This window comes from Salvia hispanica, chromosome 4 (assembly GCF_029641045.1).
Source record: "Salvia hispanica isolate PSC_SH4W2 chromosome 4, Shi_PSC_v1, whole genome shotgun sequence".
NCBI lineage: Eukaryota > Viridiplantae > Streptophyta > Magnoliopsida > Lamiales > Lamiaceae > Salvia > Salvia hispanica.
In genome coordinates, this window is record NC_142695.1 from 9,111,081 (window position 1) to 9,123,777 (window position 12,697).

At 33.3% G+C, this 12,697-nt stretch overlaps 2 protein-coding genes across 3 annotated transcripts; both read left to right on the plus strand.

The window, feature by feature from the left end:
- The first annotated feature begins 4,768 nt into the window (after positions 1-4,768).
- LOC125197214 (uncharacterized) lies at positions 4,769-10,146 on the plus strand. Of its 2 annotated transcripts, XM_048095928.2 has the most exons (10): positions 4,769-5,189; positions 5,607-5,668; positions 6,660-6,714; positions 6,994-7,092; positions 7,271-7,357; positions 7,516-7,632; positions 7,815-7,907; positions 8,679-8,709; positions 9,055-9,252; positions 10,007-10,146. In XM_048095928.2, exons 1-9 carry the CDS (start codon positions 5,088-5,090, stop codon positions 9,240-9,242), a joined length of 834 nt encoding a protein of 277 aa, XP_047951885.1. In that variant the 5' UTR covers positions 4,769-5,087; the 3' UTR covers positions 9,243-9,252; positions 10,007-10,146. The 2 variants fall into 2 exon arrangements, with proteins under 2 accessions (XP_047951885.1, XP_047951884.1); XM_048095927.2 differs by lacking the exon at positions 10,007-10,146 and having other exon boundaries at positions 9,055-9,452.
- On the plus strand, positions 9,718-10,591 carry LOC125197215 (RING zinc finger protein). Its single transcript, XM_048095929.2, has one exon. It carries the CDS (start codon positions 9,966-9,968, stop codon positions 10,389-10,391), a length of 426 nt encoding a protein of 141 aa, XP_047951886.1. The 5' UTR covers positions 9,718-9,965; the 3' UTR covers positions 10,392-10,591.
- Positions 10,592-12,697: the final 2,106 nt, after the last annotated feature.

The following is a 12,697-nucleotide window of genomic DNA, read 5'->3' on the forward strand; positions in this document are numbered from 1 at the left end:
AATTTTTCAAATTTATCTCTAACTTTACCAATTATATATTAAAATCAGGATATTTTTAAGTTTTCAATTTTTTAGGACCGAGTGAGTATCTTATTTCATTGACAACAAAATTCATATCACAACTATTTATAATATGCATCGCATGTAAGCTCGTTTTGCATTAATGTTTTACCCATCATCTGGGAAAGCTTCATATGTGCATGACATTTTTTTGTTATTCTCGTCATTAATTATATCACCGCAAATTAAAGTACCAATTTTTCTTAATTGTTACTAGTATATATGGTATTACTTCCTTAATTATTCTAGCAATGCATTATTTCGCTGACAACAAATTTAACCAACATTACACATAAGTTTGTTTTGCATTAAGTTTTTCCCATCATTTGCAAAAGCTTCAAGCATGCACGATATTTTTGTTTATCTCTATATCCCATTTTTTCGCCATAACTTGTACTCCATTATCATAAGGTAAGTGCCAAATCTGACTAGTTTTCGCTAGATACTCTCGCCGTTTCATAGTAGTGGAGTCGTTTCTTTTCAGAACGCAATTTAAGAAAATTTTTGTTAAGTGAGTTAAGTAAATGAAGAATAAATGAAAAAGGTAGAAAGACAAAGAGAGAATAAAGTAAGAAATAGTAAAGTAAATGAGAAGATATGTGTTGACTTTTACCAAAAGGGAAAATGACTCCACTACTATAGAACGTATTAAAATGACAAAATGACTCTACTACTATAAAACAAAGGGAACATAATATTATTTCCTAATTTAATACTCCCTCCATCACACAAGGAAGGCTTCTTTCTGGGACGACACATAATTTTATACACATTTATTTAAAGGTTTAAAGGATAGAGAGAAAAGATTGTTGAATGTTTAAAAATAGAATAAATGCACAAAGTAAGGGAGATAGAGAAAGCTTGTTGGGTTTTAAAAGTAGAAAATAGAAATAAAAAATATGTTTTTGATCACTTGATTGTTTAAAAGTATGAGATAAAATGTAATTTTATTTTAATTATTTCCTAAATAAGTAAGGGGTCATATTAGTCAAGACGAACGAAAAAAAGAAATTGAGTCATCTTTAATGTGACAAAGGGTGTATTATTATAGCAATATTTATAAGAGGCGGATTAAAATAAAAATAATTGCTATTTTTAAAATCTGGAGGGAGTAAAAGATAAAAACTTACCAAATATTGAAATAAAATACTCCAAAATTATAGAGATAACAGGTGAATATGGGCTACAGTGACAAATAAACAAACATTGGATGAAAATAGGCTACAGAGGATCCTACCTGGTAGGGTAGAATCAGTGGCGGATGCAGGATTTTGAAGATCGGGGGTCCAGTTTTCTGGTAACAAGTGTAAGGTATTTTTTGATGCCGGCGTAGCCAAAAGTTGCGACATTATTATGTTGCGAGGGAGATAAGTAATGTGATATATTTAATTAAATGATATTAAAACTAGATATATGTATATATTTAATTTAAATATGAATAAATTTTGAAATAAGTTAATTAATGAAGTATATTACAAGAACATTTTTGTATATAATAGTAGTTGTAGAAAAAAAAAAACATCACAAAAATAGCTAACAAATTGAAATTATCAATCATGTATAAATTTTGAAATAAGTTATTAATGAAGTACTATAAAACATTAAATTTTTGTGTATAATTGATGTATGAGTATAAAAAAAACATTTTTGTATATAATAGTAGTTGTAGAAAAAAAAAACATCACAAAAATAGCTAAAAAATTGAAATTATCAATCATGTATAAATTTTGAAATAAGTTATTAATGAAGTACTATAATACATTGTATTTTTGTGTATAATTGATGTATGAGTATAAAAAAACATCATAAGAAATAGTAAAAACACAAATAAAATGATAAAAGACTAAATTGATCTTGCTGGGAATTGAACATGGTTTAGGCAGTTGCTTGGCTAAGAAACTTATCCCTTGTGCTGAGTGACTATTTAAATTTTTTGGATACAGAACATATAGTAAAGGGTTGAAATGTTGGGGGTTCCATGGGACCCCCAACCGCCTATGTAGGTCCACCCCTAGGTAGAATTATGCACTGAATTCCATTTGGTCCCATAGAGAATCACTATCCAGAGATGTTCGCTTGGCCCGATCGGATAGTTTGTGAGACTTTACCTAGAGACGTTCACCCTACTAGGTCATTCATAGCATGTTTAGTGACATAAGGTTATCCATCCAAAGACCCCCACCCAGCTTTGTCATTCTCGGTCGTCTAGCCACAGTCGGGTGACCTGAGGCATGTCCATCGGAACCCCTTCAACTCGACTGGGTAGAGTTGGGCCACTATTCCACTTAGTCGGGTCATTTCGGTTGATTTGATTTAGAAGCTTATTTCAACGCATATTTGAACCATAGTATACCACCAACCGGGCTCCGTTTGAAGGGGGTCATCCGCCATTTTCATTATTTATACACTAGCTTGGAGAGAGAGAACGTAAGAGGAAAGACACTTCCGATCAAGATTTCATCATTTCGGGATGTATCTAGTCTAGTTTTCTTAATGTTCTGTTTTATTTGTGATGGTAATTTTGTTATGAACATGTTGAGTTAGATTTTATTGTAGAACTAGTGTCACGCCCGAGTGATGCATGACCGAACTGTTTTTTGTTATTAGCACTTAATCGAAATTATAAATTTACATTTATGAAATGAGTTTCACATTACAACAGATTCTAAATCCCAAATGTACTCTATAACAATTTAGTATACCAATATAAACTCATATAATCAAATAAGTTTCAAATATAAAAATTGCACTCGAAACACACGTCAATTATAACATTTTTCAATCTCTACTACAGAAAGATCAACCGCAAAAATATGTCAAAAAAATCTTTAAATATATATTAAAATATAAAAAAAAATCAAAAGCATCATCAACAACAGAAAGATCAAATGCCATATATTTATAGTCCAAAAACAATTACGAGACTCTTCTAAAACCTTTTACCTTCTCAACTTAGTGGGTGGCTAATTAAGTATAAAAGTGGTCATGAATGTCATTAATATTACCTTGTGTTATTTTTTTTAGCAGACAATTAATCAAGAAATGAAGATACATATTAATATTTCTCATATGCTTATAATTTATATTATATATTAGAAAAATCTTTTCAAATTCTCAATGACATTTATATTATAAATTTCAAAACTTGCTTTTTATATATATAGATTCCATATTGAAAATAAAAAATGGTAATAAAAAATCATTCTAAAATCAAACTATAATTGAATATTATTTTATTACATATAACCAAATTCGTGAAAATAGCCTCGAACTTGGTAAAAATTGGTAATTAAAAACTTGGTAAATCATTCTCAATCCACGTTCTAAGATCAAGAATCATAATAATAAAAAAAAAAGTGTATAATAGCCTCTTCTATGAACTTATTCTATCTTGGTAAGCAGCTAGAGCAATCATGAATAGCAAGTAAAGCACTTTACTCATTCACTTCGAAACTTACTCCAACACATTCCATTAATCAAATTTTTATGGAGAAGCAAAATTTGATCAAAAGATTCAAAAGGAGATTCATAGAATTTTTAAAATAGAGGAATTTGCAAAACAAATAAATTGATGAATATATATCTGTTTAAATTAATCAATTTGTACATTGAATGCATCGGAAGAACACGAATAATTCATTATAAAAGAACAACTAAATATTCTAAGACATGAATTCTATGAATACGGAAACTTACCATTTAGATTTTTTCAATAATTGAAGTAACTTGCAATTTTTCAATGTGGTTTATCTTGAACTAAAGCGCAAGACAATTGACAGGAGCTCAAGCCACACATTCCCTACCCTTAACCAGTGCACTGATACCATTGTGAGAGTTTTGGTGATGTACATTCGGACTCACATTAGTATGATATTATTCACTTTGAGTTAAGCCTTCATAGTTTTATTATCAGTGTACACTACAAAATACCCCATATTAACAGAGTTGGAATAACTACACATGCCCAAGGTTCCGGAACAGCTGGTTCCGGTTCCGGAAAATTTCGAACCGGAATCGAATCTTGAGCATATTTCGCGGTTACGGTTCCGCTTCGAAAACCGTCGATTTTCGTAGTTTTTGGCGGTTCTGATTTGCAACAGCCCGGGACGGCGATTCCGATACGGTTTCGATTCCGGACTTTTGGAATCTGAATCGGCACACGATTCCAAAAGTGGCGGTTTCGGTTCTATTTAAATTTTACGGTTCCGATTCAGAACTGTAATTGCCGGTTACGATTTCACGATTAACCGCCATAACCGTAATCTTTAGACATCTCTAGGAATAACACTTATATATTAGTATTTGCAACATTACTTATTTTTCAACATGGGATTTAGTTTATACCTCCACTCAACAAAATGTAAACACAGATACAATTCAAACAAAAATGAATTTTATTTTTTCTTATAATGAATAAAATCAACCCATTCTCAGGAGACAAAGGTTATATTATATTTGAGGCCCTGACCAAATACTCACTTCGTTCTCAATAATTGACACTCTTACTTTTTACTATTACTTTTTGATACTCCGTATTAGATTTTATATTTCACTAACTAATCGTACTTACAAGTTTATTATAAAATTAATTTATAAAAATATGACTTATTTCCTATTAATTTTTTACATCTACTTTTCATTATACTCCCTCCATTTTTTAAAAATGAAATATGATTATTACCGAACAAGTTTTATGAGAGTAAGACTGAACCGAGACTGCAAATAACCATTTTTTTTCCCATCACGAACACATAAAGATCAAAGTGAATCACATCTACGATCTTCCATAAATTTGGGATGAATCCTCGTCGTTTCCAGAAAGCTGCTACTCGCTAAGTGGTCGAGATTCGTCTGATTTCTTCTCAATTTCAATTATTCACCCAAATTCAGTCAATCTGGCAAATTTAGGGGGGATAAATTTGCGGCCTCGCTTGGCATTGAAGCAAACTCTACCGGGGGACCCAGACGACGAAGAGTGCAGACCCTGGCGCAGAAAGATCTTATTTTTCTCACCGCAATCGATAACTATGGCATTCAAATTTAGTTGGGTTTCGCTGATGAAGGTTTCGCTATTTCTGCTGCTGATTGGGGCTATTTTAGTTGCTTGCTTCACTCTCCCTGTCGAGAAGGTTGGATTCTTCTTTTGTTTTTTCTATTTATCGCTAATGATTTGAGTATCTTTTAGTTCGCTTCACTCTGCTTATTTAGGGGTATTTTTTCAACTGTTTTTTTCTTTTATGTTGTGCAATGTAGTATTTGTCTTTGATTGATGCTGTTGTAGATGATGTGGTCTTGATTTTGTTGATAAGAAATGCTGTAGATCAGTATCAGTCATTTTCATGAACTGAGCCAATTATGTCAATACCAGCTAGTTTAAAGCCTTTCCATGTGTTTCACTTCAAAGTAGAAAGACTTGAGAGCTGTCTAATTGGAATGTGGCAAATTGTTTTTTCCATATGTAGCAGTAGCCTTACATTCAAATTGCGCTGGAAGTATGAGATTTTGTCATTTATCTGACATTGGTTTTGCTCAATGTTTTTAATCAGATACTGAAGGATTTTTTAGTATGGATAGAGCAAGATCTTGGCCCTTGGGGTCCCCTAGTGCTGTAAGTGTTGGTTTCATTGCGCATGTTAGTTATTTTATTTCATGTCTGGCATTGCTGGCCCTTATTTTGTTTGAGATGTCTTCTGATAATAGTATTATATACTACTACAATTACCAAGTAAACTTACACACGATGTCACTTATACAACTAGAGTGGGAGCATATTAAAAACTGTGTTCAGGTTACGTTAGTTCAACTTTGGGTTATCTTAAGATGCAATTGACTCACAAATGTAATCCGATCATATTCTTATGTATTATCTATACATGCATATACAGCACATAACTAGTAGGTTACTTTTTTTGTCCAGTTGTTTCTACTTGAAGATATAAAATGCTTCATATGGCTGAATTGACTTTTATTACTCATTGATAATTAAAGAAAATGTTGATGTAATGGTTACCAGAATCATCAGAGACAATGATCGGTAGCTCAAGGATATGTTTCATACACCCTCCGTCAGCCATTAAATGTCCCATATTGCCATTTTTGGATGTCCGTTGTTAAATGTTCCATTTCACTTTTACTAGTACTTTAGTAATGGACCCTACATTCCACTAACTCATTGTACTTGCATTTTAATATAAAACTAATACTCCCTCCATCTCATAAAAATAGGACCTATATTCCACTAAATTTTTCCACCCATTTTCCTTTACATTTCTTAAAACCCGTTCCGAGTTTAAGTGGGGCTTTTAATCCTGGACGAAGGGAGTGTAACAGATTTATAGACTCAAACTTCGAACTTTGACCACCCACTGAATACGAGGCCGAGTTTAAATGGCAACCACTAAGAAGCTGGCTTACTAATCTAGTATCCTTTTCCTCATAGCTTTTGATATGTAAAATATTGTTTTAATAGTGGGAGAAAATTGTACCTATTTCTTATTTGGTATTTTTTCAAGACATTGACTGATTAATTTCTCTAAAAATGCGTGAGAACTATCTATCTTCATGTTAATTTGGGTCTCCTATTGGTTGTGAATTTGCAGGGCTGTTGCATACATTCCTTTAACGGTGTTGGCTGTTCCAGCTTCCATACTGACTGTGAGGATTATATCTGATATTTATTTCTCATGTAGTACATATTTATATTTCTTCTACTATGTAATGTTAGCAAATTAGTAATTATCACATCCAACCTAAGCTCATTTGTAGATAAAGAGGGATATGAAGTTGTCATGTATCCCTCACCTGCCATCTAACTTACTAAAGAGATTCTTTTTATCTTTTGATTCTTCCATAGTGATAATATGCTGGAATGGGCTGACTCTTAGCTTTGCTGATTGAGCTGAAAACTATTTAACGATTTATTATGTTTTTCAGCTGGGTGGTGGATATCTCTTTGGCTTGCCTATTGGTTTTTTTGCTGATTCTATTGGTGCAACATTAGGTGCTGGGGCTGCATTTCTTCTTGGGCGAACAGTAAGTTTCTCTATTCTGATAGAACTATAGTTTGCTAGTTTTATGAGTTTGACATTCAAGCGTAAGGAGCATCTATACCATAATAGTTCTGATGTTTTACCTTTACAATGTGGAGGGAGATTTATTTTGTTGGATGCTCATTGCTGTTTTTTTTGTTTGCGCTTTCTACTACAAACAGATAGGAAGATCCTTTGTGATTTCCAAATTAAAAGATTATCCCAAGTTCCGAGCAGTTACAATTGCTATTGAGAGATCAGGATTTAAGGTTTGTGTTTATATCAGTTTGGCATATTATTTTTGATTTCCTGAACATGCTGGACGGCTGAACCTTCTTCTAATTTTAATAATCAGATTTGATTCTTTTGCTTGAGTAATTTAATAAATATAGATTCATATTGTGCTGATACGGACTTGCACTTGTAGATCGTGTTGTTGCTCCGGCTTGTTCCTCTACTTCCCTTCAACATGATGAACTACCTCTTATCCGTGACTCCAGTACCTATTGTTCATTACATGCTAGCAACATGGTTGGGCATGATGGTATGTAAATCTGCATTGGTGATTCCATATTCAAATTTTCAAAGCATTAAAGTCCTCAAAATCCCTTGACTCTTAATATAATTTTTTGAGATTGATGATGTCATCCCATGAACCTCCTGTACTTTTACATGCATTTTTCTCGATAGTCTATATTCAGTTGTGTCCGTTCACGTCCTTTGCAGCCGATCACTTTTACTTTGGTCTATGTGGGAACTACATTAAAGGATCTTTCTGATGTAACACATGGATGGCATGAATTCTCCAGAACCCGATTGGTAATGCTTCAGTTCTGTCTGAAAATAGTTCTGAGGCCATCTTTTTTTTTTGTTTGGAGTTTGGACTTATTTCTGGTATTGTTATTCAAGATGCAGATTTAGATGTGACTATCCCTGAATTGGTTTGAAATTATCATAGAATTAGCATCAAAGCTCCTATGATGATCATGAACTTTTCAAAATCAAATAAACTTCACAAGTGCCAGATCAAGTAACTTTAAGCTAGTGAGTTTCTGATTAGGGTAGCCTTTTATGTATCCCAGCATACTATTGCAAGCCTCTTGAAAATTAGTGCTATATAAACTGAAGTGTTTGGGGGAACTATGGTATAAGAATAGTGATTGTAATGTCTGATCCTGTTGTTTGTGATGGAAAACTACATTGGAATTCTATTCTTACTAGAGACAAGTCTTTAAAAGTAGATTAATTAAGAAAATCCTGGGCATACTAGCTTGTAATATGTGGCATGACTGTATATCAGTATACGTGTCCGTATTATAAAAGTATAATCTCTAGAAACTGTTCCATTACAAATTTAACTAAAATTTTCATAAACTATGCTTATCCTTATCCTTGTCTTTGTTAAGTTGTTATTCCCAGAATGTGAGAATTATTTGTTGATCTTGAATATGATATTTGAGCGACTATGTTTGCCTGTCTGTTTTCTTTTAGACTGGGCACTAAGATTGTGAGCTGATGGCTGAAGAGTTGAAATGCAATTGTCCCTGCTTGAATTCTGTTGTTTTGATTCTATCTTCTACTTTGATGCAGGCATTTATCTTCCTGGGTCTTCTGATGTCTGGTATGTTTCAAGTCATTTCAGTTTGACATTGGTTATGTTGTCTATTGCACAAATTATTTGAGGCATGATGGTGTGTGTATGAGCCTCTGAGGCCTTCGAGTTATTGAGGTTCTTTTGAATCGTGTTGTTCGTTTGGTAGAATTTTGGAAAGATACTTAGGCTCTTACGAAGGCAGAAAGCTGGGTGTCATGAGCTTCTGCTTTAGAAACATAGTTCTCGATCATTTAAGTGAACCATTTATCACAATGGAGGAACCAATATTATTTATGGCACTCCTTGAAGAAGTACTATTTCATATTTTCAGTAATACCAAATTCATATATGTGTGATTTGCTGTGCTTGCAGTGGTGTTGATAATATGCATCACAAGAGTTGCAAAATCTGCTTTAGAAAAGGCTTTAGCTGAAACCGGGGCCTGTCTAGATGGAGATGCCTTGCCACAATCGTTGCCTCTCATGTCCTCTCCTTTGGTCAACCTCGATGAGCCACTTATAATCAAGATTGATACCGATCAAGACAACCACGAACACTAGTTCATCACGTGTAAATTCTCTCTACTCCCAATTTTTCAGTTGTAATATCTTTCATATTCATCTGTACAGTCGGCATCTATAGTCTTTAGCTACATCGAACTTCATGGTTATTCAATGTGTACTTTAAATTTCACTTCCTGTAATTGTTCTTCATGTCAAAGCTAGCACAAGAAGTTTTCTGATCAATGCAACGTCGACTTGTTTGAGACCGATCGACCTTGCATTTGAGTGCTTGATTTTGGTCTAGATTGATGAGATTGCTTCCAAATTTGCTTTTGATATCAATGTAGGACAGTTGAAGATAACTAAATCCACAATTTTTACTGTTACACTCCCACCTAATGGATGGTGGGGCTGGACCACCATTATTAACAAGCGCGTACACTGTTGAAGATGGATAATCTGTATTTCTTTTCATCTGAATGTATTTCTCATGTAATTGGAGGATACCAACTTAGTGATTTTAAAAAGTAAACATAAAGGCAAGATAGCAATGATGATATCCAAACGCCATGTACAAGCTTTGAGTGCATGGTGGCCACTCCACTCATTTTCTTTCCTATAAACAAGAAGAGAAAGCATAACTTTTGATAATCTCACACACCAAATTTCTTGCTTGATCAACTGTAGAAAATGGAAGTTAGGCTGTCCCCACCATCAACGCATTTCTTTGTTTCTTGACCTATTTAACAAGGGTCTCTTGATGCAGAAGCTTATCCAAAGATGACTAATCTGAGCTTGGTTTCTTGCTTCAACGTATGCAGGGATCAGACGCAGGTCTCAGGGCCCGGGACGAGGATCTGGAACTGCACGGAGAAGACCATTGAGCTTCAAGTGAGAGTCGGGTGTATACTGAAGAAGGTTCACACATTGAAGGCGGGGTCATCAAAGAGGTTGAAGAGCAAGAACATCTACAAGGCGTACATGCCGGGAAAGGCTAAGGGGATAAAGGATTTGCTTTACTACTATGATGAAACATGCCATCCATACATATGGATACATGATGCTGGGTGTGATTTTTCTAGGATGCTTAAGCAGCAGTATATTAGTCTTGAGGATTTGAGAGATTGTTCGGAGATCAAAGTCTTTAGGGATCATCAGAGGGGATGCATAACGGTTCGTAAGAAATCGAGGCCTGATTTTTGTTGATGTTATGATCCAGGATTCTTGCTTCTTTGTTTCTTGTTTCTTTTCTTTTGTAATTTGTCACTGTTGTTTCCCGAAACTCTCTTGTGAATGTTTCTGTAAGATGCAATTTTTTGTTTTCAGATGGAACTTCTAAATGTTCATGTTAGTGACAACTTTCTTTTTTTGACTTTTGTAATGTGCATGAGTACAAGTTTGTATCCTCTGTTTTTGTCTTTGTTCGTGTCCAGATTTATATTTTATTTTTGAGTGAACTGTATAAATGGTACTTGAATTTTATAGTTTGTGTCCAAGTTTGTGAATGTTTGTGTCCTGAACTTTAAAAATATCATGGATATTCTCTGAAAATAGCAGTAATTTCATTCATGGTACATTTTCATTATTTGGCCTATTTTTTCACCGAAAATGCCTCCAAGACATGGAGAGTATTTTTGTACTTTCATAAACTTAGGGTACATGGTATATAATATTTCTCTCTCTCTCTAGTACCATTGGATATCCGAATGCCATTTTTAACTTAGTTTGGGTACTTTTTTACTATTTGGCCTATTTTTTCCAACGAAAAGTTCAGGCTCCGCAAATTCCAAGTTCAGGGTCCATTTATGTGGCAACCTCAAAGTTCACTCTGTATTATATTATTGCACAATTTTACTATGTAAGAAACTGGTCTAATTAAAGTTTACTTAACCTTGAACTCGTTCCATAATCCGAACCTTAGGCGAGTGGAGATTCAACGCAGTGTACCATAAACACATGTAGATTAATATTTTAGGAATTTATGTTGATAATCTGGCAGCAAGACTACATATAGAAATATGAACCGGACATTGAGCAATTTAACGTAGTAGAAGTATACTTGTCATGTTAATCGTTTACGACGTTTAATCGAATCTTATAGGTGAATCCACGACTTTAAGAATCTATGTATATGCCAATTGAATGCATCATGCATGAACAGTTCCTAGCATATTCAACTGAAGAAAGCTAGGAAATCTTTAAATGCACATATGCATTATTTTGGTCATTGGAAGGAATTATTTATTCAATAAATATTTAAATTTATCTCATAACTTATAAATATTTTTAAAAAAGGCCAAAACTCGCCTTTTATATATACAGATTAAAATATTTTTAATCGAAATCAATTACACAAAATTAGGAATAATATCATTATATAAAAATTGTAAATAATTAATGTGTACTCCATAACACAATGAACATTACATGTACAAAGTAAATCATGAATAACAAAGAAACCTTCAAGTGGATTCTAACTCCAACAAAATAACTAAATTATGGAAAATGATAAAGATATCACAATTACATAAATCATACCACAACTTATCCTGTGCTATGCACAAATTAATATATTTTTAAAATATTAATTTTCAATTTTAAATTAATTAAACAAATTAGAATTAATATTAATAATGAACAATATGAGTAACAATTTTAGTTATATGAGAAAAAAAAATCTATACAAATCAACATTGATGCAAAATAAAGTTGAAATAAATCACATAATATAATGTTTAAACAATAAATCATGGAGTAGGAAGATAAAAATCTATCACAATAAAGAATTAAATACAATGGATAGTTACTTATCATCATCACCATCGTAATAATTCCAGTCAGATTCCACTTCCTTTTTTTCTCTTTTCACTCTGAAAATGACAACTCCTGCGCTGAAAAAACAACTTCCTCCCTTCCGGTCTCGTCTCCAATCTCCAGCAAGCTCTCGCAAATCGCAAGCCGGATGAAGACGGCGCTGTTCGTCCAAGGCCGACACCGATTCCTCCCGCCCCTTCTCTTCCGAGGGCGATGATGATCTCTTAAGGCCTTTAACGAACGGCGCAACCCAGCCATTTTCTTCTTTGCTCGCCTCAGCTTCCTGGGAAACGGGAGTATCGTTAAGTACACTACACGATACAAATACAACATTCTTAAAATCACTCACAAATGATATTAAGAATTCATCTATTTCTCTTCTATCTCATTCCTCAATTAGAAGTATAAACATATTATGATGTGAATCTTAGAATTTTGATATAGTCATTCTATCTTTATTAATTGAATAAGACAATTAATACCAAGATGATTCCATTTTATACTTGTAACAACGAAGTGTTATTTTATGCCACTAATCCACTAACTAAAACTAAATAATCAACTCTTATCCACTCATTATTTATGAAACTAAATAATTCATGTTTACATTTAAATAATAATATTTATTTCAAAAGGACATTTCCTTAAATAACCCCAAAACTCCCCTTATTTCCTTAAATACTCCAAAACTCCCTTTT